Here is a 25,213-nt window from a genome sequence, read left to right on the forward strand (position 1 = left end):
GTTTATTCCTCACAGCAGCCCTGTGATGTAGGTACCATTTTGTAGGTGAGAAAACTGAGGTTGGAAGAGGTAAAGGGATTTGTCTGAAGTCCCACAGCTCGGAGGTGGCAGAGAGGGAATTTGAGGCGGGGGGGGGGACGGAAGGAGAGTGGCCGCAGAATGGCCAGAATGGTCCCACCTGCCATTTTCCTCACCCGGAAGAGAAACTTGGGTTCTGCTTCTGGCTCAGGGAAATGGGGTGCCCTCTGCTTCTCAGCACACCCAGTGGTAAAACGGCTGGGCACAGGAGCGAGAGGAAGTCTAGAGCTTTCAGTGGGAATAATAATTGTTAAATGTGATGGCCTTCTGTGTGTCAGGCACTGACTGGGCGCTTAACCACATAACCTTGCACCTCGCCAGCAGCCTACAGAGACGCAGAGGCTAACTGTGCCCTGCAAAGTCCCAAAGCCACAGAGTGGCAGAGCCAGACTTGGACCAGGATCTGTCAGACTGGGGAGGCTGATTCTCCCAACCAGGGTTTGCTGCCTCTCTAAGAAGTGTTCTAATTGAAGTTGGATGTGTCACGTTCCATAGCCTCCCATTTGCACTTCTCTGTGGGAACAGGTGCCACCTCCGGACACGTTTCGGAGTGGCTCCCTGTGGAAGCTCCTCAGCTGAAAGGCCCCGTTGAAGGACAGCACGTTCTCCATTGCTTCAGCATTTCCAGAGCACCCAGTTGCTGAAGTATGTGCATGTTTGGGCAAAACACATCAACCTATCCATCTGTCTAGTCTGTCCTTCCAAGAATCCATCACCATAGTAACTTGGTACTCAGACAAGAGATTGGAGATGAGAATGGAACAAAGGCCAGACCTTTTCCTTCCCTAAAGCAGAGGATTTGGATCATCTGAGCCACCCACATGTGGGCAAGTGTCACAGCTAGAAGTGCTTCCCCAGCCGCCCCCAACATCCCGAGGGTCTGACCACACAGTAGGGACTCAAGAAATTTCTGTTAAGTGGATGTGAGAACGACTGAGAAATTTTTGCTTGTTTTCAGAAATGTTTGGTTGCTAGAACCAAGCCAGATTTCCCAAGGTTGTCATCAAAAAGCACTCAGTTGGAGACCGACCAAGCGCTTGAGTCAGGCTCGGTTCTGTGACCTTGGGTATGCCACTTTACCTCCACCTTGCGAGCCCATTCAAAAACGTCTTCCTAGGTCTGTTGTGACGATCCAACAGATTCACAGATTCTGTTGTGAGGGAATCATCGACAAAAGCCCTCTGTAAAACCACCGAGGCCGTTAGAGTGCCAGGTCCTGTTAGTGTCACCTGGGGAGTCACTAGGCTTTGTCCTGGAACAGGGCAGGGGGCAGAACCTCACTGACGGTGAGCAGTGCTTCTGTCCTCGGGCTTTGCCCTGCAGTTTGGCCCCTCAGCTTTCTCTGTCTGCCTTGCCTTTCCAAAGCGGGTTGCCTTTTCCCAGCCAAAAAGGCGTATATATCTCTCTCTACTTTTTTTCAGGATGTAGCCTTGGTTATTTATAGCCTCCGTCCTGAGAGGCGCATCCCAGCAGCGCGGTGCTGCAGATGCTCTGACAAGGGTCCTACTTCTGCAGCAGCCCCTTGCAAGCCCTGCAGAATTCCACCCAACTCCCCCCCATGGTGTGTGCTTTTGTGCCCCTGCAGCGTTCCACAAGGCCGGGCGGCAGGGGGAAGCAGTCAGGGTGCTGGAGCAGCTCACACACAATGCCGTGGTCGAGAGCAGATTTAATGACGCTGCCTATTATTACTGGATGCTGTCCATGCAGTGCCTCGATATAGCTCAAGGTAAGTAAACATCAGCAGGGCCGCTTGTTTTCCCGGCCCCACTCTGGCACCAAGATAAACACTGGAAGAGCTGGGAGGTTTTAATTAAAGCCCTGGGCTTTGCCCTGTGTTGCTAATTCAGAACATATCTTTTCCCGGCTACCTGGGAACCCGTAACTGGACCTGGCTGAGCCGTGGTTTCAAAACGTTGAACTAAATGAAAAGGTGAAAAAGAGATCACTTTACAATAACACACTCCAGATTCTCGCTCATCCCAGGCAGGAAGATAGTTTCGATGTGGCTTTCTTTCACAAGACTTCCCATGATGCACTGAGGGAGTTCTGGAAGCGGACGGGGCAGAGAGATGCCCTCCACTGGGCCGAGGCCAGCCTGCAGGAGTGGGAAAGACACTGGCATTGGAGCAGCTAGGCGACTCGTAACAAGTCACGGTCCTTCCTCAGCTCTGCAGCCCCATCTGTAGCGTGGGGGTCATCCCGCCCTGCTTCCTTCATAAGGCTGCTGTGAGCCTCCCAGAGCCGTGGTTATAGTTTGAAAACTGTCAAGCTCTAGCGGAAGGTGGCATTTTTTGTTCTGGCCAGTGGTTTGTGATTTGATACGGAAGGACACAGAGGGAAGAGCCGTGAGGTGAGCGTGAATGAACTTGACGTCTGTCCACCCTCCCTGCCAGGTGGCTCTGGCTTGTCTGGATGCCAGTGACTGCCCTCTTGCACAGCTGGCCCTCCCCCAGGGAATGACCCTGAGAGAAGTCCTGCCGTGTGCTCTGCCCCGCCGAGATGTCAGCTGCCTCGGGATAGTGCAGCTCCTGCGCAGAGCGCCTTTCCCATCTCCCTGGCTCAGGTCTGGTGTCGGGGGCGAACCTGCACAGTCTGACATGCCCTCTCCCTCCTGCCCTGCTCCCCTCCCGCTGCGCCCTGCAGACCCTGCCCAGAAGGACGTGATGCTCGGCAAGTTCCACCACTTCCAGCACTTGGCTGAGCTGTACCACGGCTACCACGCCATTCAGCGGTACATGGTAAGGTGGCCGGGAGATGAGTCCTGGCGGGGGCACCAGTCCCAGCTGAGCTGGGAGCCCTGGGTATGTCTTAACAGAGCAGCAGACCTCTGGATGGAGAATAAACCCAGGGCATGGTGACCTGCTGAGAAATCCTGGTCTCCTCCTGGGAGACAGTTTGGAACTTTGATTTTCCTTGATTGGTTACTTGTTTGAGGTGCAGCATGTGGGCTTCACAATTAGCAAGCCAGAGCTGGAGTGGGCCTTTCTGGTTGCTTGCTTCAGGTTTGGATGACTCAGGCAGACTCTGGATTAGCCACTCAAAGTCCTGTTTCTCTAAGTGATCAGTGGGGGACATTGCCTGGGGCCCTCTCTTCTAGGTGGGTGAAGGTCTAGCTCTAACCAAAGGCCTGAGGTCTCTTCCTTGGCCCTGCCACTGACCTGCTATGTGACCTTGAGCAATTTACTTCCCCTCTCTGACCCTCAGTTTCCTTCTCTATAAAGAAGAGTGTTGGCTTGATCTCCAGAGACCCAAATAGTTCTTTTTAGTTACTCCTGGATCCTTCTGATTAAGCCATTTTAAACCTGCCTCCTGACAGTAGGAAACAGGTGACAGATTGTTATCAGCTTCCCTATTTTGTGTACCTTCCATCACTCAACAACGTGAGCTTATCCTGTGCTCATAAGCCAGAGGGTAATATCAATAGATGACCTTTATTGAGCACTTGCTACATACCAGGCAATGTGCTGAGGGCTTTATTGTGTCAGCCTTTCAACTATGCAGTGAGATAAGTGCTGTCATCCCCATCTTACAGATGAAGAAACTGAGGCGCTGGACAGAGAGATCCCACAGCTAGTAAGTAGCAGAGCCAGGACTTGAACCCAGGCAGGCTGACTTTGAGCCTGTGCTCTTAGCCTCCCACCCCGCTAATTTAGAGAAGGCAGACCCCTGGCCTCACGCCCCAGCTCCACTGTGTGACCTTGGGCAAGTCGTTTACTTTCCTCTGTGCTTCAGCTTCCTTCTCTGTAAAAGGAGGATAATAACAGTACCTACCTGATGGGGTTGTTGTGAGGATTCAGTGAATTAATATTGGGAAGCACTTGGAAGAGTGACCCTGCACGAATGTCAGCTCTTCCCACTGCCCTGTGCGGAGGCCTCAAACCAGTTTTCCATCGGCCTACTCCCCGCAGGCTGAGCAGTCGCCTTTGGGTGTCTCAAAGGCCCTGCCTTCCACCCTTGGTGCCTCTTTCCCCTCATTTGTGCTGAGCTCCTGGCACATTCTCTGCCTCTGGGGGAAGTCTGGCAAGAATGACTCTTGTGGGGAGGGGAGGTTCCCTGCCTGGGCCATTAGCCCTGCATCTCACCTCTTCCCCGCACCAGGCCCAGTGGTCTTGAGGGACCTCATCTTCCCTACAGTCTTTTTGGGGCCCCTTATCTCTATCAGGTGCTTACCTGGAAAGAAGCCCTCCAGATTAAAGACCCCAAACTCAGGGTGGAAGTCAGGGCCCAGCCCGGTCTCAATTTGCCTGAGCCACTTTGGGACCCAGCTCCGTCTCTCCCTGCTCTTCATCACCCTGGGCCCCTGGAGGCAGGGGCCTGGGGGTCTCCTCTCTGGAACAGCTGAGCTCTGCCCCAGGCCCTGATGCAGCTGTGAGCTTGTGGCAGCTTCACACCCACTGCAGGGCCTGGCTCTTCATCCCAGCTCAGGCTTCTTCACTGGGCCCTTCCTTCATTCAACAAATGCCCGCTGTGTGACACGCCCTGTGCCAAGACCTCGGGCACAGTGCTGAAGGAGACGTTGTCCCTGCCCACCAGGAGCTCATAGCCTAGTAACAGGCGACTGCAGTGCAGTTCCCGCAAAGGAGACGCTTAGAGGACTTCCTCGAAGAGGTGGCCCCCAAGCCAAGAGGTGGGAGATAAGTAAGAATGGGACAGGTGAAGAGGAGGAGGAGGAAGGGCATTCCTGGCAGAGGTCACAGCGTGAGCAAAGGCCTGGAGTTGGGTGTGGTGTTTTAGGGTTTGGCATCAGGGCCTGGCAGAGCAGCTCTGATTCAGAGCAGGCTGGAAAGGGAAGCATCAGACCTTTCCTGAGATAATGGCGTCCTTCCCAGAGGAGAGGTGCGAATCCCGAGGGACCCCCCCCCCCCCCCACACACACACACACACTCTCTCCTCTTTCTGGGACATTTCTTAGCTTCCACATCTAGTGTGGTATAACCAGAGGCAGGCTTCTCCCTGGCTCTCACCCAGAAAAGGATGCACTCTCAGGTTTTCTTGGGTTCTTGGCACTAACAGGGGCTATAGAAATTTAAGTGAGAACTAAAGAGAGAATGCTGGGTTCTGGACCACAGAAGTGGTGTAAAGGGAGTCCCAAACTGAGACCAGTTAGGGCCTGAGTGCTGGTGGCTTGGTGATGACTGTGGCCCAGCAAGATCCTTCAGGAAACGTCAGCTTATTACCATTAAGTGCTCACTGGTGGCAGGGGCGGGGGTAGCTGGCCTGCTTTCATCTTGTCATCTAAAGCAGCACGCCAGATTCCTTCAAAACAGGGTTTTCTTAATCTTTTATAGACTCCTCCTGATAGAAACTTCCCTCTGCTAGACTGTTTTGAGCATCTGGCAGCCTCTGGGTGCAGAAGACCTGTTCATTCAACTCAACGTGTCTTGAGTGTCTGTCTCTCGGGGCCTGTGCCAGGCTCTGGGGGCAGAGGGATGCAGCCGGGAGCCTCAGCGCCTGGCACACCTGTGGGCATCGCACAGTCAGGCTGCTGCTGGACAGCAGAGAAGAGGCCTGCGATTTCATCCTACAAAGGGTTAAATGCCTGCCTTTAGAGACGTGCTTATACGGAGGTCATGTCTTAAATTGCATAAAGGTCTCCTCTTTTAGAGCTACTTGGAGACAGCTTGAGCTCAGGGAAATGGAATCATTACTGACCCCAGAGGCAGTGAGCTTGGGAGAAGGACATTGTTGGGCTTTGGGATCAGACCTGGGTTTGAATCCCAGCTCCACTCCTTTCTAGCTGGTGACTTGGGCAGCTCATCTCTTGAGGCCTCGGTTTTCTCGTCAGCGCAGTGAGGATGACAGTGCTTCCCTCACGGGGTTGGGTTGGGGACCACCCGAGGCCGTGGCTGCAGGCGCCCGGCACACAGTAGGTGCCCATTGGGTGTGTCTGCTGTTCTGTTGAAGTTGCTTGGAGTTACTGGTGTCTACCTCTCTCCCGGCCCAGCAGCAGCTCGGCTGAGAAATTCAATCCTGTTTGCTTTCCTCACGGCAGGAGGAGCCGTTCAGTTTCCACCTTCCAGAAACGCTCTTCAACATCTCCAGGTTCCTGCTGCACAGCCTGACCAAGGACACTCCCCTGGGCATCTCTAAAGTGTATCCTTTCTCTCACCCCACCCTCTGTCCTGCCCCTCTTGTCTAATGGCCAGAGCACTTTGCTGGCAGAAGTTTCCCTCTCTCCAGCTGACTCGGGGAAGGGAGAGAGCTCGCCCTGCCGCTGCTGTTCGTCTGGACGAGAGGCTCAGCCAGGGAGACCGAGGGAGCGCCAAGGGAGGATTAGTTTTCAGGGCTCTCTGGGCTGGGCCCAGCAGCAGGCCTCTGGCCAACACACTGTCCAGGCCCTCCCGGAACCCACAGATGAGGGTGTGACTGAAACGAAGGAAACGCCAGGCCTTCGGGCTTGGAATCTTGGGCACTTCCCTGGGTGTGTGTGTGGCGGGGGCAGCGTTTATTCAGTCCAGGTGGACGGAGCACCTGCTGCATCCCCGGTGCCGGACCAGGCAGTAGCGACAAACTGCCATCAAATGGGGGAGGTGACAAGTGTCAGGGCCTGGTTCAGTGGGGCGTGTGCTGTGTCCCAGGGTGGAATGCAGCTAAGGCCGGGGCCAAGGTTGGCGAAGGCTGCCTAGAGGAGGTGACAGCCATCCTGTAGGCTGAGGTAACCAGGGAAGACGTGGAGTGGATGTTCCAGGAGAGCACCCAGCGCCTGGAAGGGCTTGGAGGGAACTGAGGTGGGGGAGGGAGGAGCTGAAGGCCCCCTGCGTGCGAGCCAGGCTGGAGGGGCAGCGGCCTGAGGGCCTCCCTGTGACTGGCCTCTCCTTCTCTGTCTGGTAAGGGCCACGGAGGGGCCATGAGCTGAGGAGGGGCCTGAGGGCCTGTGCTGCCAGAAACGACCAGGAAATGACCCCAAATCCTGAAGGTCCTCAAAGTGATAAAAGTCGTAATAAACCCATGTCCTCTTCTAAACACCACTATCTCTAAGCCCCTTCCCAGCCCCACCCAACCCTACCTTCTTTCCTTGAGTAAAAAACCCTCCCAGGAGAGGGTTCAGAGATGAGAACTAGCTTCTCTAAAGGGTTTCAGGCCCATCATTTACATTTCAGGGGAAGCTGCGGCAGACCAAGGGTCTCTCGGGACCTACACCCGGCCTTTGCTGCAAGTTCTGTTCAAGTCAGCAGAGTTTGACTGAACCCTTGCCCTGAGCTTCACCCTTGCTGTCCACTGGGGATGTGGAAACAGCTCCCGACACAGCCCCTGACTCTGATCAGGCGCGGTGGAGACACAGACAAGGAAATTCACCTCCACGTGACTGCTGGGGTGGGCGGGGCCCCGCTGGGGGGGTGGGGAACAGGAGAGTTGTGGAAGGAGAGTGGGGAGGGGCTTGGCCCTCGGGCCTCATTTAGCTGAGGCTTGTTAGGGAGAAGTGGGAAAGGGCATTCATAGGTGGGGGGAGGGGAGGAAGGGCAGGCCAGGCCTGGGCACAGCCGGCCTTTGAGGTGACCTGAGATCGAGCACAAAGCCTAGGAGTTCCAAGGAGGGCCTTGGAGCAAGGGAGGCTGTGCTCAGAGCTCGCCATGGCCTTGGTGAAGTGCAGGCAGAGGAGTGTCTGCACGGGGGACTGGCCTCCAGGCGGTCTGGGACCAGGCTCCATTGGCGGGGCTGGAGCAGGGGGGCACTTGGTGCCAGGCATCCTAGGGCCTGGCTGGCAGGCTAGGTGAGGCGGAGAGAGCCGTTTTGGCTTAGGCAGGGTACAGAATGAGCCATCAGCAGGCCCAGAAACCCCAAGCAAGGTTAAAATATTAATGGAAACTACGTTGTCTCTATCTCTGGAAAACTCTCTGGGCCTTGATATCCGAGAAATATACTTACATCCCACGAATGAGCGAGGCAGTGCTCAGACTCCTTCCTGTGCTCTCCTGGCACCAGCACGAGCTGCGTTCCAGCACGGGGCTCGCTCCAGAGGTGGGCAGTGCCAGCTCTCGGGCCTGGAGTGGCCTCTATTGTCCTTAACGTTGTCATCGGCAGGAACACGCTCTTCACTCTAGCCAAACAGAGCAAAGCACTGGGTGCCTACAAGCTGGCCCGGCACGCCTATGACAAGCTGCAGGGCCTGCAGATCCCCGCCAGGTTCCAGAAGTCCATCGAGCTGGGCAGCCTGACCATCCGCTCCAAGCCCTTCCAGGACAGCGAGGTGAGGGCGCGGCCCCCTCGGGCAGGAGGCTTCTCCTGACACCTCCTGGTGCGACCTGGGTTCATTTGTAGGCTGCCGTGCTCCTGGGGCTTTGCACTCCCTCCCTCCCCGCCGCCGCCCAAGCCCTGGCTTGCCAACTCTCTCCCCTCTTCCCTCTCTGTCTCCTCTCTTCTTCACCGCAGCCTCCAGCCCCCTGAGCCCCACAGCCCTGCCCTCCCTTGCTTCCTAGCTCTCCCGAGGCTCCAGGTCTGCTCCACCCCAGTGCCCAGGTTGGCCCTGCCTTCACCTCATCCTAGGAGCCCCTCCCCTAGCCCACCCCTTCTGGAACCGGCTTGTCACTCGCCAGCAAATCTACTCTGAGTGTCTGCAGCTCAGTCAGTGCCCCAGCCCACCTTCCTCCAGCCCAACCAGCCGCTGTCTCTTTCACAGTCCCCTCCTTCAAGCTCAGAGCGGAGACTTGGCAACAGACAGATCTAGGTTCAAATCCCAGCTCCCCCATTTCCTCGGTTTCCAGCTCTATGAAATGGGGATGCGCCTAATAGCTTTCCCACGAGAGGCCGTGAGGAGAAGTGAGCCAGCATATGGGTAATGTGCTTAGCACAGTCCATGGAGCACGGCGACTGGCTGGTAAACAGGGGCCGTGGTGGTTGTCATTCCTGCCAGGAGAACCACGCTGCTGAGCCCTTCCTGGGAAGGGGGTGTCCAGGGCCGCTGTGGTCCCTGTAGGCCCTTACGCTGCTTTGCCGCAGCTCAGAGCCTGTGCGCTGTGCCCTCTCCAGTGCCCCCTCCCCACCTACCCAGGTGGCCTTTCCTCTCAGCTGCCAGGCCCCAGGGAGCTGAAGCCAGGGGAGGAGACGGGGCTGGACCCCACCCCACCCCTGCTGGGCCCTCGGGCCATTGTGGTGCTGGCGTTTTGTAGGAGCTGGTGCCCTTGTGCTACCGCTGCTCCACCAACAACCCACTGCTAAACCACCTGGGCAATGTTTGCATCAATTGCCGCCAGCCCTTCGTCTTCTCAGCCTCTTCCTACGGTGAGTGCCGTGTGCGGTTGGGGCGGCCGGCATGTGGGTGGGGCACCTGTGTCCTCCTTTGGAAATCGGGGATCGTGAGACCCCCACCCCGCCTGACACACACAGTCACTCCGGGTTCCCAGAGGCAGGACCCCAGTGCTGCCCCCGACCTGAAGCACCCACCCCTTAGAGCCCGGTGTGTAGCGCTGCCTGATGAAAATGCCTGGGAAGAGGCGCCACAAGTCAGGCACTCCGTCTGTGAGGCTGACGTGGTTCTCAAGTCCCAGCTCCTTCCATGTTGATGAGGGTCAGAAGCCCCTTCCCAGTAGCTGCGCAGAGAGACGCTTCTCTTCTTCCCTCAGAGAGGAGTCCCTCCGGCTCCCAGGGGGACAGAGCAGGGGTAAAGGCCCCCTGTGCTCACCGTTGCGTACACATGCATGCCTGCATGCACACACACGTACACGCACACATGCCTGCTTCCCCCAGATGTGTGGCAGGCAGCAATGCTGCACCTGCCAGCTTTCAGAGAGGCCTGTGCTGGGTGGGGAAGGAGCTCTGGGACCTTTCCACCCTCTCGCGCTGCCTGGTGAGAGCATTCCAGCCCCAGCCCCTCCCCTTCCCTGTGCCTGTGCCTGCAGAGGTGCTGCACCTGGTTGAATTCTACCTGGAGGAGGGGATCACTGATGAAGAAGCTGTCTCCCTAATTGACCTGGAGGCACCAAGACACAAGCGTGAGAATAAATGGCAAGAGATCGCGACCAACAGTATCCTGGGTGCCGGCCAGACCCTGTGTGTGTCGGCTGGGCGTCGGCCTGGGAGCACGCCAGGAGGCAGGGGCCTTGGGGGGTAAGGCCAGGGCAGGGCAGGGCAGGCCACCCTGTGTGATGGCGAGGACCATGTGGGAGCAGGCACAGGGCCAGAAATGGGCAGAGCGCTGGCCAGGGTGCAGCAGTGCAGGAGGGGACAGCACGTGCCCACAGGCCAGAAGTGGCACGTGGAAGTGGAGATGCCACCTTGGCCTTCCCCCCAGGAGGGCCTCCCACTCACCCCTGGCTCCTGAAAGGCGCTGCCCTGCTTCTGGCTGTGTGGGGCTGATGAGCAGCCAACGCGGCATGTGACGCCTTATCGGTGGCCCAGCTCTTCTGGTCAGGTCGCTTTTACGGACAAGGGACAGAAACACAACTTGGACAGGCCAAGCAACAAAAGGGTGTAGAGAAACCTAGCATGGACGGGTGCTCAGCCTCACCCAGATGCTCACTCAGCGCTGACGGGAGCCTGCCTCCTGTCCTCTGGGGCCTGCTGTCCTCTGGTAGCTTCATTCTTAGGCCGCACCTGCCCTGTCCCCACCAGCAGTACCCAGCCTGCATCCCATCAGCCCTGCGACACCCGGCGCTTCTCCCAGCGTGTCAGCATAAACCCCGGGGCACGCCCTCCCTGGAACAACTTGGGCCACAGGCCACACGTCAGGTGTCCCTGTGGCCAGGACCGCAGTCATGGTCCCAGCCGAGCCGTGGCGTGCACACGGTGGGCCTTGTGAGCACGCAGCAGCTGGGTGGGCAGGTCTCGGCAGGCTAGGAGCCGGTGTTTCTATAAGCTTTCAGACGAGGCCGATGCTGCTGGTCTGTGGACCACGTTTGGGGAAGCAGGATTGAGGAACACCCAGGCAGTTGTTTACTGAAGGACGGAGGCGGGAACCGTGTCTACGTGCACGCCCGCCCTCTGCACACTCACGTCAGATGCTTAGGCTGGGTCGGAGCTGCTGTGCGGGGCCACGTCCCGCACCAGACTCAGCACCAGCAGCCTCCCTTCCCCCGGGGGGCCCTTCCTCATCGGAGCCCCAGCCAGCCTGGCAGACGGGCGGCTCCCTGGGATCCGCAGGCGCTCTCTCCGCCTTCTCCCTGAAACAGGATCTGCGAGGCCACCTCAGGTGCCTGCAGACCACCCGGCAGCTGCTGAGTGTTTCTCCAGGAGCTGGTGGGTTTGCCGGCCGTGGTTTCCAGCCAGGCCCATCGTTGCCGCTCCCACACCAGCAGACCCACAGGCCTCCGCTCACACGGTCTCCGTGAGCCGTGCCTGGTCTGAGGGGGCAGCAGAGGCCCGTCAGAGCCCCTTGTCTCCTCCTTCCCCACCTGTGCTCTGGGTGTGGCCCCGGCCTCGTGTGACCGCGGCGTCACCCCGGCCTGCATTCCCTCCGTCCCTCCATCTGGAAAGCCACTCCACAGACCTTGCCACGCTTCCCCACGGCTGGTAGGGAGAGCGCCACGCAAGGCCTGGAGGGAGCTCCCGTGGGTCTCAACGCATCGGGAGGGTGGGGCCTGTCCCTCGGCCTCAGGTCCCGTCCTTGACCAGCTCCTGCAGCTTCCCAGACTCTGAAGCTGGACGAGACCCTGGACTCCATGGGAGACGATGACCCCTTCACAGCCAAGCTGAGCTTCGAGGTGAGGGCACCCCTCTGAGTGACGGGCTGCTGAGGCCCATGAGGCCTGCTGGGAGGGCGGTCTTGGGTCCCTTTCCTGCGCACACTCCCTGTCGAGGCCACTCGGGGGAGAGGAGGTGCCTTCACAGAGGTGGCCTGGCCAGGTTCTACTGAGGGACCCGGTGGGGGAAGTGTCTGGGGTCCTCTGGGATCATAACCCACGTAAACATGTCCCCGTGGCTGAGTGAGGGCCCTGGTGCCCCTCTCCCTGCCTTCCCTACAGCAAGGTGGCTTGGAGTTTGTGCCCGTGGTGGTGAACCGCTCGGTGTTGCGCTCCATGAGCCGGCGGGATGTGCTCATCAAGCGCTGGCCCCCGCCCCTGCGGTGGCAGTACTTCCGCTCCCTCCTGCCCGACGCGTCCATCACCATGTGCCCCTCCTGCTTCCAGGTACCTTGCCTGCTGCCTGCAGCTCACGTGTGGTTCCCAGTTTCTTGTCTCCACTGCTTTTCCGTTTCCCAGATGTCCCCTTAGGGAGGCCAGGCAGCTGGGAGGAGCACAGGTGTCCCTCAGCGGCCAAGGCCAAGGCCAGGGCTCCGAGTTGGGAGAAAGACTCGGCCATCCTTAGGCCCTCCCCACTGTCAAGTGCATTCCATGGGCTGTCTGGAGTGGACTTGCCCCTGACCCTGTGCTCTCTGTACCTGCCCTTAAACCAGGAGGGCTGGGCAAATGTGATGCACCTTTGAACTTCATTTAGAAAAAAAGGGCCCTCAGACCTTCTCCCCCTCCCTCCCAGTCCTCAGACAAAGGTGGCCTGGATGTGGTGTTTCTAGTCCCGACTCACTGCCAAGCCACCTGCCCTTGGAAGGTCAGTGGTCCCCACCAAGCTTGGGGCTGCTGAGCGCCCAGAGCTGCAGCCTGGGGCCCCGGCCGTCTCTCCTCAGATGTTCCACTCAGAGGACTACGAGCTGCTGGTGCTTCAGCACACCTGCTGCCCCTACTGCCGGAGGCGCATCGATGACCCCAGCCCCTGACCGGCAGCCTCGGGACCACCTGCCCCCTCCCGGCCGCCTTGCAGGCAGCTGGGCTATCGAAGGAAGAGTTAAACTGTCAGAATGTGTCTTCTGCCCAGATCAAGTTTGGACTCTAGGGAGGGGCCTTGTGTAACCACGGAATTCCTATTTATGGCATTTCATGCCTTGTAAATACTGCCAGGAGAGGGAGAAGAGAATGTACATATATTTTCTAAGAAAAAAAAAATCTGTTACTTTCAGAACGGCTCTGAGTTGTTCACGGCAGCCTGCTGGAGTCCACAGATCTGTCAGACCATTAACATGTACACTTTGCGAACAGATTGCCTCAATAATTACAAATAAAAGGGCTTCTTATTTTCATCATCCGTGCCTGCATTTTCACAAATCTTCGTATTGTCTGCAACTTAATTTCCTTATGCAAAAGTGCACCTGTTTCTAATTTGATCTGAGAGGAAATTACATTTGTGTGCTCTTAAAATTTAATCTAATCGAAATGGCAATATGGGAATGGTAGGGGAACGGGTTTTTAAAAATATTTATTTATTTATTTTGGTTTTAATGGGGCTCCATCTCAACGAGAAAATAAGATACCTGGCTCTAAAGAAGGTGGCAAAGAGGGCTGCTGAGGAGTCGACCCTCTACTTCCCAGCTGGGGCCAGGCCCCCCTCCTCCCCACCATCCCCTAGCCCCCCAAGCTGACCTGAGGCTTTCCCCTTCCTTCAGCTCCTGGAGCGCGTGGGTTTCGTTTGAGGTTCCAGCAAGGTCCCTTCTCCTGAGCACCAGCAAGTGTCTGATTCGGCAGCTTGAGGGCCGATGGGAAGCTGTGGAGGGGAGCTGACATTTATTGGGGACCTTTTCTGTGCCAGCCGTGCTTCCTAGGCTGGCTCAGTTCTCATAGGCTGGCTCAGTGACGGAGGGGGGTGATTTCCGTTCTGCCGCCATGGGGGCGAGCGGAGGTGCTGGTGCCCTGGCTGGGAAGCCCCTGTCCTGTCCTGAGGCCTCTCCCTTCGCCCTCCGCTCTACCTGCCCAGGAGGCAGCGAGCAGTCCAGTGCTTTATACAAAGTCCTGATGGCAGGAAGAAGGGAACTGGGCTGCCAGGGAATGTGTGGAAAACCACCCTGGTGATTAGATATTGATACTTTACAGGGCATCTGTGAAGTGGGCAGAGCGGGACAAATGTCCCCATTGGAGGGATGAAGACCCTGAGGCCTGGAGAAAGGAGCAGCTGCAGAGGCCACCCAGTGGTGAGTCCAGAGCTGGACCCCTGCCCACCCTCTCCTCACTGCCTCCCTCTGCATCTCTCTTAGGGGATGGTGGAGGAAAATACAGAAAGGGAGCCAGACAGTTGTGCCAACAGAACTCCTTCGTTGAGTGTCTAATTACTTACGATCATGCATCCTCTCTCTCGCGCTAAACATTTATTAATGTGTTAGGATTTCCATTAGCGCATTACTTGAACTGAAAGCACTTGCATATGGCTGGGAGAAAGGAGAGGGAAAAAACAGCCCCCCCCCCACGCCACCTAACAGGCATCAATCACAGTGACAGATCAGATGGAGGCTAGAGGCGGGGGAGGGGCCCAGCCTGAGACTCCGGCGTGCATCCTCTCAGTCGAACGACGCAGAGGTGAGGGTGTGCTGTGCCAGGTTCTGCTGCCACAGGGGAGCTGGGCTCCAGAGGCCTGGGTCTGAGCTCCCGTTAAGTCTGGCCCTGACTGAGCGCCAGACATGGTGCCAACCACTTTCCATGTATCATCTTCTGTAACCCTCAGCCGTCTTCAAGAATGTCCATTGTACAGATGCTGAGACTGAGGCTCAGTAACATTCTCTTTTCTTTCATTCGTCAAATATTTATTGAATCGAGACAGAGACACAGGCAGGCACAGCCCTTGTGCGTGAGCACTGTGTCCTGCTGCTCTCCTGTTGCGACCTGGACAAGGCCTTGGCCAGGTCCAGCCCTCTCTCCAAGGCTGTTTTCCCATCTGTACAAGAGGCCCCTCCAGCTCTGACACTGAGGTTCCAGCCTCAGTCTGTGTCAGATGACCCTGACAGCCCCTCCCATGCCACAGTGAGGAAGGCACCACCAGGGTCTCGAGATGCCTGTCTCACTAAGAGGAGACTGAGGCCCGGGGAGAGGAGTGGCTGCCAGAGGCTGTGCAGCTTGGAAGTGGTTCAGGCTGCGACTCGATCCTGACCTCTTGGCTCCAGGTCCTCAGCACTGTTCCCAGTTCCTGGAAGGAGGAGGTAAGGAAGCGGGGATTGGGCGGCCCAGAAAGAGCCCCAGGCCAGACCTTAGGTGGCCCTGGCTCTAGCCCGGCCTCAGCCCACTGGTGTCTGCACCTACCCCCAGCAAGGCTGCCGAAGCCGGGAGCCCCTCATGGCTCTCGAACAGGTGGGCAGGTGCCCCTTCTCCAAGGTTGCTGCCGGTGGCAGATACCAGATGACCTTCCACTTGTGCCAGCCCTGACCTCAGGGCAGGTAGGAGCCCCAGCAGAGAGGCCACCACTGGGCAGGGCTGTCACCCTGGGCCCAGCACATGCCCAAGTACACCCTGTTACTCCTCCAGCCAGACTCCAGAACATCTCCTGGAATGGAACCCGGCCATGCCCCTCCCCTGCTTGTAACTTTAGTGGCCCCTGCTGGCCGCCAGCTGGCCCCCCGGACTCGTAGGCCCTCCTGCCTCCCCTGCCATCCCATCCCGTGGCCCCGGCACCTCTACACCAGCCGGCCCTTCGCTCCCTGGACCTGGACCCAGCTGTCCCCCTGCCTAGGCTGGGGAGCTTCCCTCCCTCCTGGTCCAAATCTCGCTCCTCTGGGCACAGCCCTGGGGCTGGAGCATATTCCCACCCCTCACGGTTATTAGTTTTCCCTTTGTCTGCTGCCTCCTAAGCCTGGGAGCTCCTTGAGGACAGGGACTGTCTAGGATTCATCTCAGTGTCCCCAGCACCCAGCTCAGGCCAAATGTTGCAGTGGGAGGGAAGGAAGAAGGAGGAAGGAAGTGGGGCGGGAGGAGAGGAGGCCGGAAGGAGAGGAGAGTCGGCCTCTCCTTCCCTCTCCCCCCTTGACATTCTCAGCTCAGTCTAAGGCCTCACTCAGCTGTGGTGACGCAGCCTGTGGGGCTAAGCCAGTGAGAGGAGGCGGGGAAGAGGAGGGGGGTGCTGCTGACCAAGCAGCACCTCCACGCAGAGGCTTACGAGCTATTTGCGCACTGTCCCCTAAACCCTAATCCTCCACAGCCAAGTAGGAGCCCTACCCCTGGTGTGCCAGAGGGGCTGGCCCGGGGAAGCAGAGGTGGCCATCCCTGGCGGCCCCAGCGCCACTCCTTATGGCTCCTCCCAGCTTGTTTTCAGCCTGGCCAAGAGGGGCAGCGGCTCAGAAGTTCGCCCACACCCGGGCTTGGCCCTCGTGTGCTCTGCGCCGCTCTCTAAACCTCCTGACACAGGGGACAAGAGCTCAGGCTGGAGGGCTAGCCGCCTGGCCTCCATTCAGGCTCTGCCGAGGAACCTCATTTCCCCCAGTGGTCAGAGGGGACTGAGGCCTCCTCACGGGGCTGGGAGCAGATGTTCCTTCACTGGGCAAATCTTTATTGAGCACCTACTCTGGGCTGCGAGCTCAGATGTAGCCAAGAACAGGCCGAGCCGGCCCTGCCTTCTAGAGAGAGATGGGCCATTGGTCAGGAGACACATAAGACCGTCACTGACACTGATGACTACTGAATAGGAAATGATCGTGTGATGGGTGGGCGCCCGGACGCGTAGAGCTGGCGGGGGCGCTCCATGGCTGTGGAATGAACGAGGTTCAGAAGAGGTTAACGCTTTCAGCAACGCTCACTGATCACCTACAGGAAACTGAGGCACGGGGAACGGGGGAGGGCTGGGCTACACCTGGCCTTGTGGCCGCAGAGCCTCAGTCCAGCGAGGGAGGACCGTGAGACCTATATCGTCAGGCCTGAAGGTCTGTGAGCGCTTTCCCTGGTGGGGAAAGCAGATCAGGTTTACCATGCAGGTGGGCGTGGATCCCCAGAGTTTTCTAGTCCCAGCGAACTGAGAGGGGAAGCAGGCCTTCCGGGGCTCTCTTGGCAACCGAGAGCCACAGGCTTGAGCCCAGTGCCGTCTCCACCACTGCTGCCCAGGCTTGACCGACTCAGTCAAGCCTTTACCAGCACCCCAGCGCAGCCCTCTTTTGTCATTGGCACCGTGGTGTGAATTATGAACGGAAGCTCTTCCTGAGAGCCGTCTTTGGGGCAGGAGGGAGAGGTGGCCAGGCAGGTTTGTCACATGACCTGGGTGACTCCCTGCCAACCAGGGGCCTTGGTCTCCCCACCTGCAAAATGCGGCAAGGAGGGGGTCAGAGTAGGTGTCTTCTAGTGACCTTCCTGCTCGCTCCATGAGCCTGTTCCTCTGAACAAAAAGAGCTTTTTTTTTTTTTTTTTTAAATTCTTTATCATGCGTTACAGAACAGAGCTCCATCACTTCAGGGATGGCCTTTAACCCCCCATCTCCTCACCCTGTGAGCGTGGGATTATTAGACTTTCCTACAGAGGGTGAACCTGAGTTTTAGAGAAGAGAAGCACTTCCTGATGTAACCTAGATCCATCCCCTCAGTCCACAAACATTTCTTGAGCACCTATTATGTGCCAGACCCCAGGGAATACTTCAGTGAACCAAACAGAAATCCCAGCTCGTTCAGGTTCAGGGGAAATGATTTACATGCTCCTGCTGTGTGTGGAGCTGGGCTCTGGGGCCCTGTGGTGAGCAGGACAGACCCCAGCCTACCCCGAGGGACTCAAACGTTACAGCCTAGGAGATGAACAAAAGACACATGAACAGAATAAGAATTAAAAGCTTCCAGGTTGTCATAAGCATTAGGAGGTAACAAGCAAAGTCCTGAGGTCGAGGGTCGAGGGCTCAGCCCGGCCTGGGCAGGGCTGTGTGGGCTGGTGTTGACCCAGGGTGTCCACTGTCTCTCCTTCCGTCTGGCTACCAAGGGCCGCATCAGAAACTCTTCACCTTGACCTCATTAACGACAGGCCTAATCACTGAGCCAAGCGCCTTGCACTTTGAGAGGCCACGCCCCCCCCACCCGCCACGCCTGCCCCTGGCTCATTCACCAGCACACATTTCATCAGGCTTCCCTGCGCAAGTCCTGACCCTGCCCGGGGCCACAGGGGTCTGGAGCCCCAGGTGGGCTGGAGGGAAGGGGGCACATTTCTGAGCAGACAGGTGTAGGAAACCCAGGTGGGAAGATAAACTGGCATGAGGGAACTTAAGTGATGGAAGTCTCGAAGACTGGTACACTTCCCTGGCCGGCCTGTATTCCCAGCCTCAGGGCCTTTGCACTTTCTGTTCTCTCTCCCTGAGCGTCTCTACCCGCCCCCAGAACTCCTTCCACCCTTGAGTTCTCAGAGAGGCTTTCCTGGGCTGCTCTAGACAACCGTGCGCTGGGAGTGAGTTGCCATCTGAACTTACCCTGTTGTTACTGGTTTCATTGTTTGTTTGTGGGGCCCTCCTCGCTCCCACAGAAAGATACTTCCTGCAGGCAGGGGCTTGGTCCTTCTTGTCCACTCTGTCCCCCAGAACTGAGCACCTTGTGTGGATCACAGTAGGTGCTGGATAAAAATGTGTGGCTGGACCGTGGTCATTGAGCACCCGAAGGCCAGGCTCCCAGTTCACTCCTGGGGGATGTCCTCACCATCCTGCTATACATGGGGGCCCTCATTTTCCCCCAGAGCTCATCCCGCTGTCCTGGGACCCGCCCTCACGGCATTGCCTATCACCCGGCATCCAAGGCCCACGGTCCCAACCCGGCCTGACCAGACATCCCAGGTCGCATCCTGTGTGCTGCAGGGTCCAGCCAGTCCTGTTTCCGGGGTCCCCCTCCCCTTCACGCAGGGTGCCCAGGACCACGCCTGCCTCACTCATTGCAGGGATCTGGTGCCTGACATGAGTTTGGCACAGCTCACCTCCTGCAGTCAAGGGCCTTCCTTCAGGAGCCCCTAGGGCCATTGTCCCCTCCCTGCTTCGGTCACCCCCATCTTGGTCCCCTCCTCCATCTTCGCTCCCTTCAATCCATCTTTGAGGGCTTTTGAGCCACCTTTCTGTCCCCGAGATCTGCCCGAGGCACTATCCCCTGCCCCTAGATAAAGCCCCCAGCACTGAGCCCCACCAGAGCTGGCCCCAGCCCACGTGCGGCCACATCCCACATGGGCCTCAGGCCTCTGCCCAGCCTTTGTCTTCAGTCTACACTGTCTTCCCCACTTGGCAACCTGGCACAGTGTCCCCCCTCCCTCAAAACATTGTCTCCCTGGACATCTCCGCGGGTAGGCAGCCTTCCTCCCTGGGCGAGGAGCTGTTCTTCCCACACGGGAGTCCTCCTCAGCCTGTAAGCTCCTCTTTCCTCGAGCTTCGGCTCCCCAGTGGCCTGCACATAAGTGATTGTTGAACGAGTGAGCAAGTGAATTCCAATTCAGTGTAACAAACGCTTTTTGAGCTCCTGGGTGATGCCAGGCTTGTGTCTGCCATGGGGAGTGCCCTGCCCTTGTGAAGCTCACAACCTGGCAGATGGGCTACTCAGTATGCGGTGACTGGATGAGCCAGGAGGTGACTTAGGTGGGGAAGGAATGGGTGAGGGGCTGAGTGAGGGGATGAGAGAATAACCGGCACCTCTGCCCTCTGGGAGCTCATGGTCCATTTGGGAGGAAGACGAAGTTTGCTTGCACTAAGCCAGAGGGAAGTGGGTACGGAGTCAGAGGTCCCAATGCCAGGCCAAGGCCATCAACTGAGATGACAGAGATTCCTCGGGGACAGGAGAGTTGGGGGCGGGCCTCCTGCCCTTTCCCAGGGTCCCCAGCACCTCCCTTCCCTGACGGCAGCCTTCTACCTGGAGTCACCTTGGCCCCTCTTGGAAGCCAATTAGGCCCCCAGTTGCAGCAGTGAAGATTAATATGATTAATAACGCCCCCAATCGCGCAGGTGCTGATTCAGCCAGGAGCTTAGGGAGGGGAGGTCACTTTATAAGGGCCTGGGGGGGGGGCCGGTTTCAGAGCCTGGAGTCATCCAGCCGGAGCCCTGTGTGACTGAGCTCAGGCCTCAGAAACATCCTCTGGTTGGAGCTGCCACAGGGCAGCTACAAGGGCCGCAGCCATGAACGGGACGGAGGGCCTGAACTTCTACGTGCCTTTCTCTAACCACACAGGCGTGGTGCGCAGCCCCTTCGAGTACCCGCAGTACTACCTGGCTGAGCCGTGGCAGTTCTCCGTGCTGGCCGCCTACATGTTCCTGCTGATCATGCTCGGCTTCCCCATCAACTTCCTCACGCTCTACGTCACGGTCCAGCACAAGAAGCTGCGCACGCCTCTGAACTACATCCTGCTCAACCTGGCCGTGGCCAACCTCTTCATGGTCCTTGGTGGCTTCACCACCACCCTCTACACCTCTATGCACGCGTACTTCATCTTCGGGCCCACGGGATGCAATCTGGAGGGCTTCTTTGCCACCCTGGGCGGTATGAGCTGGGGTGCGGGTGACGGGGGCTACAGGAGCCAGGAGCTTGCGGTGTGAGGGGGCGGTGTCTGGGGATAGCCTATGCCTTGGGGATGGTGGCTGAGAGGCCATTACCCAAAGCCCTCACTTAATCAACAAACACTTTCGTGATGATGAGCTAGGCTGCCGTTTGTTGAGGGTGGGCACTGAACACTGTTGATCTCACTTGGAGTGGGATCATTGTCTTGCTTTCCAGCAAGGAAGCAGATGAGAGAATTCAAGGGCCTTGCTGGGGTCACATCAAATTTCTGGCGGGGCAGAGTTTCAAGCCCATGTCTCTGAGGCCCTTCAGGACATATTCTGCTTCCCTCGCAGCAGCTGTGCTGGGTCAGACCCACATTGGGCACTGGGGATAGAGTTGGACAAGACAGATCCCTGTGTTCAGGGCTCCCAGTCCTCCAGTCACTGGACTGCCTGTACTGGGCGATGGGCTCGGTCCTTCTCCAGCATCTAGCTGACTCCCTCCCAGCCCGCCTCCAGCCTCTCTGCCGTGCTTGAATGCTTTCTGCGTTGATGAGTCCATTCACAGGGAGACGTTAGACCTGTGAGGTGATCTGTATAGCTTTGAACCATAGTTTAAAATACTTTCTTTAACTGAAAAACTGATTCTCTGCAGAGAATAGATCCCATTTAGCAGATGAGAAAACTGCAGTGTGCAGAGGGGAAGAATGACTTAGGGATATGGCCGGGCAGTGACCAGGGCGTAGGTCTCCTGGCTCAGATCCAGGAACATTCCCTGGGTACACACGGCCTCTCAGGCAAGCAGGAGACACGGGAGGTCATTATTACAGAGCCAGGGTGACAGGGAGAGCCTAGCACCAGCCACAAGGACGCTCTGCCTCCTGTCTTCCCTCTCCCACCTGTGTCCAGGCTGCTGCCTCTGCCCCATTCCTGGGACTCTGGCCGTCACTGGGTGTTTGTCACCTTCAACGACCACAGTCACACAGTCTCAGGCCAGAAGGGTGCAACACAGGCGGGCACGTCTCTGCTACAACTATGGTCCTGGAATACTCACTAGTGGTCCCTTTCACTCTCAGAAATGTCCTAGTTTGGTTGATAAATCCTATGGCCACCCTCCCTCCTGAGTTTCTGGGGTGATGTGCAGGGCAGATGTCTGAATCACATCATTATTTCCTCCTCCTTCTCTGAGCAAAACATTATGCAGCTCCTTGGCTCCTAGGAGAGGGTCCCACATAACTCGTGTTATTACGTTTCCCTGGAGGGGAGAGGCTGCTGCCCAAGAGGGAGGGAAGGCCTCCCAACTCCAGGCTTCTGCTGCCTCTGCAATATCTTTTTTTTTTTGCGGTACGCGGGCCTCTCACTGTTGTGGCCTCTCCCGTTGCGGAGGACAGGCTCCGGACGCGCAGGGGCCCAGCCGCTCCGTGGCATGTGGGATCTTCCCAGACCGGGGCACGAGCCCGTGTCCCCTGCATCGGCAGGTGGACTCTCAACCACTGCGCCACCAGGGAAGCCCTCTGCAATATCTTTTGACAGGAACTCTGCCTGCTGCCCCATGAAGGACACATTTTTCTATAAAAACTCCCTACAGGGCTCCCAGTCCAGCCATGACCCCATGACCCAATTTCTGTGTCCCTCAAGAACCCAGAGCTCTTGAGCTGAACTAACTTTCCTGGGAGTTACTCTGCGCGGCATAGTGGCCCCTCTGCCCCGCACCCCCTCTTCAATGTCCAGGCCCTCCCCACCCTAAGGCCTTGCTCCAGGTCCGCCCCCAGGTGCCTTCCTGGCCGCCCTCTCCCCATCCCTCAGGGGAGCTCCCCCTCCTTAGACAGGTCCAGCCACGTGGCGTGTTGACTGACAGCTGGCTACCTTGCAGGTGAAATTGCCCTGTGGTCCTTGGTGGTCCTGGCCATCGAGCGGTACGTGGTGGTGTGTAAGCCCATGAGCAACTTCCGCTTCGGGGAGAACCATGCCATCATGGGCCTCGCCCTCACCTGGATCATGGCTCTGGCCTGTGCCGCGCCCCCCCTCGTCGGCTGGTCCAGGTAACAGCACCGAGTGGAAGGGAAGGAAGGGTCTCCAGGGCTCTTCGTAGGGTCCTCCAGCCAGGGGAGCTGTCTGGTTCCAGGTCCCGAGCTGGCAACTGTCATGGGGTTGAGGTTTAGGGCAGGGAAGAGAGGGTCAGCCCCTGACGCTGCTATGGGGCTGGTCCCCATGTCAAGGAGACTCCAAGACGCCCCAACCCGTCACCTTGGCTGTGCCCCTAATCCGCGACTAAGCCAGGGCCAGATTCCAATCCTCTTTGGTCCAGTGCCCTGTTGAGCAGCTCCTCTGATCTTAGGCCTCAGCACCTGGAGAGGCAGAGCCTCCCTTGTGCAGGTGTGACATTGTGGCCTCTGGGAAGCAGTCCTGTCCAGACTCTAGGCCATTCTCTCCAAATGGGCTGAGATGAGCTGGGGTTGCGGTGGACAGTGGTTCCGGACATTGGACTAGTGACTCTGTGGGTGGCCTCGTGTCCCTCTGCTTCCGGGAAAGTCCCATCTCTCTCCACTTTCCTCCTCTCTCAGTCTTCCTGGGGCCAGTGTTCTTTGCCCCTTGCTGAATTTGAGCAATTCAGCAAGGGACAAAAAACTCTGGCCCCCTTCCCTGTCTTCTCCAGTCTGGCCCGGTTACATCCTCGTAGGCACAGCTAACAGACACTGGGTTTTCCGAGGTCGGTCCAGTGTCACCATAGTCTGAAATCACCCAAACATCCTAACCAGACGCCCCGGGGGCCTCCCGTTTCCAGGAAGTGCAAGTATCCCTTAGTTACCCCGTGTGCCCCTCTTTGGCCTAGAAAGACCTGGGCGCCTCAAATACAGAGCTTGGGAGGGCTTTTCCCTTCTCCCCTCTGACCTGTGCCCTGCGTGGCCCGAGGCCTGGCCTCCGGCTGCTAGGGAGTGGCAGGCCGGGCTGGGCGGGGCGGAGAAGGGGTGGGGGGGGTGCCTCTGGAATGAGAGACTTGGAGAGACTGTGGTACCGGGATAACACGGCACCAAACGAACAGTGAAACAACACTGTTTCCACAGGTGCATTTGAATCGCTTACCTCAGTCAATGTGATCCTCAGTCGCACAACCAAGGAGAGGTTTATTATCCCCATTTTACAGAGAGGGAAAGTGAGGCCCAGAGTGAGACCAGCCCTACAGTAGGCGGTGGCAGGGGACTCTGGTCAGCTGTGCCTGTTCCCAAGTCCCTCACATGTGGGTCTCCCTTTGCCCCTCCCGCCCCATCCCCCCACGGGTCCTCAGGTACATCCCAGAGGGAATGCAGTGCTCCTGCGGGGTTGACTACTACACGCCCTCGCCAGAGGTCAACAATGAGTCCTTCGTCGTCTACATGTTCGTGGTCCACTTCTCCATCCCCATGGTCATCATCTTCTTCTGCTATGGGCAGCTGGTCTTCACAGTCAAGGAGGTATGGTCCTATGCTGGGCGCTGGGGACATGCACATTGACTGGGCTGAGCCCAGCCCCCGTTCCAGAGGAGCCTCAGTCTGACACCAGGCCCTGTGTCCCCGCAGGCAGCTGCCCAACAGCAGGAGTCGGCCACCACACAGAAGGCCGAGAAGGAGGTCACTCGCATGGTCGTCATCATGGTCGTTGCTTTCCTGATCTGCTGGGTGCCCTATGCCAGCGTGGCGTTCTACATTTTCACCCACCAGGGCTCCAACTTTGGCCCCATCTTCATGACCATCCCGTCGTTCTTTGCCAAGAGTTCTGCCATCTACAACCCCGTCATCTACATCATGATGAACAAGCAGGTGCCTGTTGGTGGGGCGGGAGGGTCCAGGTCCCCCAAGGCCACAGGAGGACAAGCCACATTCTTGACTGGGCCCTCAGTCTTTCCACCTGCAAAATGGTCAGAGAGTTGGTCTTCCGGGGCGTCAGAGTCATCTGGGAGAAATTCAGACTCCTGGGCCAACCCCCAGACCTTCTGATTATAGGCTCAGGGTGGGCCCAGGAACCTGCATTTCTAACAAGCCCTCCAGGTGGCTCTGATGCTGGCTCAAGAATGAGAAGCACCAGTCCAGATGGTTTCAGAGGCCTGCTTTAAAGGTCAAACGGTCAAAATCCCAAGCCTGGGAAGAGGTGACAGTTTCCACACAGCTGGACAGGGCGCTAAAAAGTCTTGTTCTGAGGAATGAAAGGATAAAGCGCGGTCCTTTAACACAGACCAGTGGTTCCTCTGCAGATCCCTTGATCCAGTGGGGAAAACATGGAGTCAGACATATTGGGTTCAAATCCCAGCTCTGCTAGTTTCTAGCTGTGTGACCTTGGGCAAGTCACTTCCCTTCTTTGGACGTCAGTTTCTTCATCCATAGGAAGGGTGAAATCCTAAACTCTTGGGTTAAATGAGATAATTTACAGATAGCCCTTGGCACACAGAGGGCATCATGGAGCCTCACCAGTGACAAAGCCCCCTGAGGTTTGGTCCTGGCATTTCCGGGTGGGGTTGCGAAGGCTTAGTAAGTTCCTCCAGGGAGCCATTTGAGAGGGGAGTGGAGGCTGGGAAGGCCAGAAGCGGGAAGGGGGTGGAGGCAAATCTCACCGACCATGCCGGTTGCCACCCACATTTTGGGGGACCCTGACACTGACTCATGCCCTTTCTTCCAGTTCCGGAACTGCATGCTCACCACCCTGTGCTGTGGCAGGAACCCACTGGGTGACGATGAGGTCTCCACCACTGCCTCCAAGACAGAGACCAGCCAGGTGGCGCCTGCCTAAGGACTCTGTGGCCAACTGTAGGAGTCTCCCAGCCCCCGCCCTCCACCCTAGCTGCTCCATCAGGAGCCGTGCCTGTCGGAACCAGGTCACACAGGCTCCCTGAGTTTAAACAAACAAACAAAAAGAGAATTAATGAGAGAAAAATGAGGCTCCTCACTTGGCAGGGACAGCCCAGTCTGGAGTCCTGATTTCCCAGGGGCCGGTGGGATCTGTACCCCGCTTTCCC

At 57.7% G+C, this 25,213-nt stretch overlaps 2 protein-coding genes across 5 annotated transcripts in view; both read left to right on the forward strand.

The window, feature by feature from the left end:
* IFT122 (intraflagellar transport 122) overlaps positions 1 to 13,084 on the forward strand; it is a 70,330-nt gene extending 57,246 nt beyond the window's left edge. For 2 of the 4 annotated variants that reach the window (XM_060111598.1, XM_060111596.1), the window contains 9 exons: positions 1,664 to 1,804; positions 2,722 to 2,816; positions 6,071 to 6,171; positions 8,101 to 8,266; positions 9,186 to 9,297; positions 9,915 to 10,040; positions 11,635 to 11,714; positions 11,976 to 12,140; positions 12,487 to 12,628. In XM_060111598.1, the coding sequence (XP_059967581.1) occupies positions 1,664 to 1,804; positions 2,722 to 2,816; positions 6,071 to 6,171; positions 8,101 to 8,266; positions 9,186 to 9,297; positions 9,915 to 10,040; positions 11,635 to 11,714; positions 11,976 to 12,140; positions 12,487 to 12,591 (1,091 nt within the window). In that variant the 3' untranslated portion in view covers positions 12,592 to 12,628. The other 2 variants (XM_060111597.1, XR_009533649.1) reach the window with 2 other exon arrangements.
* Positions 13,085 to 19,866: 6,782 nt separating this feature from the next.
* RHO (rhodopsin) lies at positions 19,867 to 24,987 on the forward strand. The gene is made up of 5 exons (XM_060110400.1): positions 19,867 to 20,227; positions 22,100 to 22,268; positions 23,513 to 23,678; positions 23,784 to 24,023; positions 24,877 to 24,987. Exons 1-5 carry the CDS (start codon positions 19,867 to 19,869, stop codon positions 24,985 to 24,987), a joined length of 1,047 nt encoding a protein of 348 aa, XP_059966383.1.
* Positions 24,988 to 25,213: the final 226 nt, after the last annotated feature.

Source organism: Mesoplodon densirostris, chromosome 10 (assembly GCF_025265405.1).
Source record: "Mesoplodon densirostris isolate mMesDen1 chromosome 10, mMesDen1 primary haplotype, whole genome shotgun sequence".
In the NCBI taxonomy this organism is placed as follows: Eukaryota; Metazoa; Chordata; class Mammalia; order Artiodactyla; family Ziphiidae; genus Mesoplodon; species Mesoplodon densirostris.

Coding starts and splice junctions, on each gene's coding strand:
- RHO (XM_060110400.1), top strand. CDS start 19,867: ATGAACGGGACGGAGGGCCTGAACTTCTACGTGCCTTTCTCTAACCAC. Junction 20,228..22,099: donor CTTCTTTGCCACCCTGGGCG/GTATGAGCTGGG, acceptor GCTACCTTGCAG/GTGAAATTGCCCTGTGGTCC. Junction 22,269..23,512: donor CCCCTCGTCGGCTGGTCCAG/GTAACAGCACCG, acceptor ACGGGTCCTCAG/GTACATCCCAGAGGGAATGC.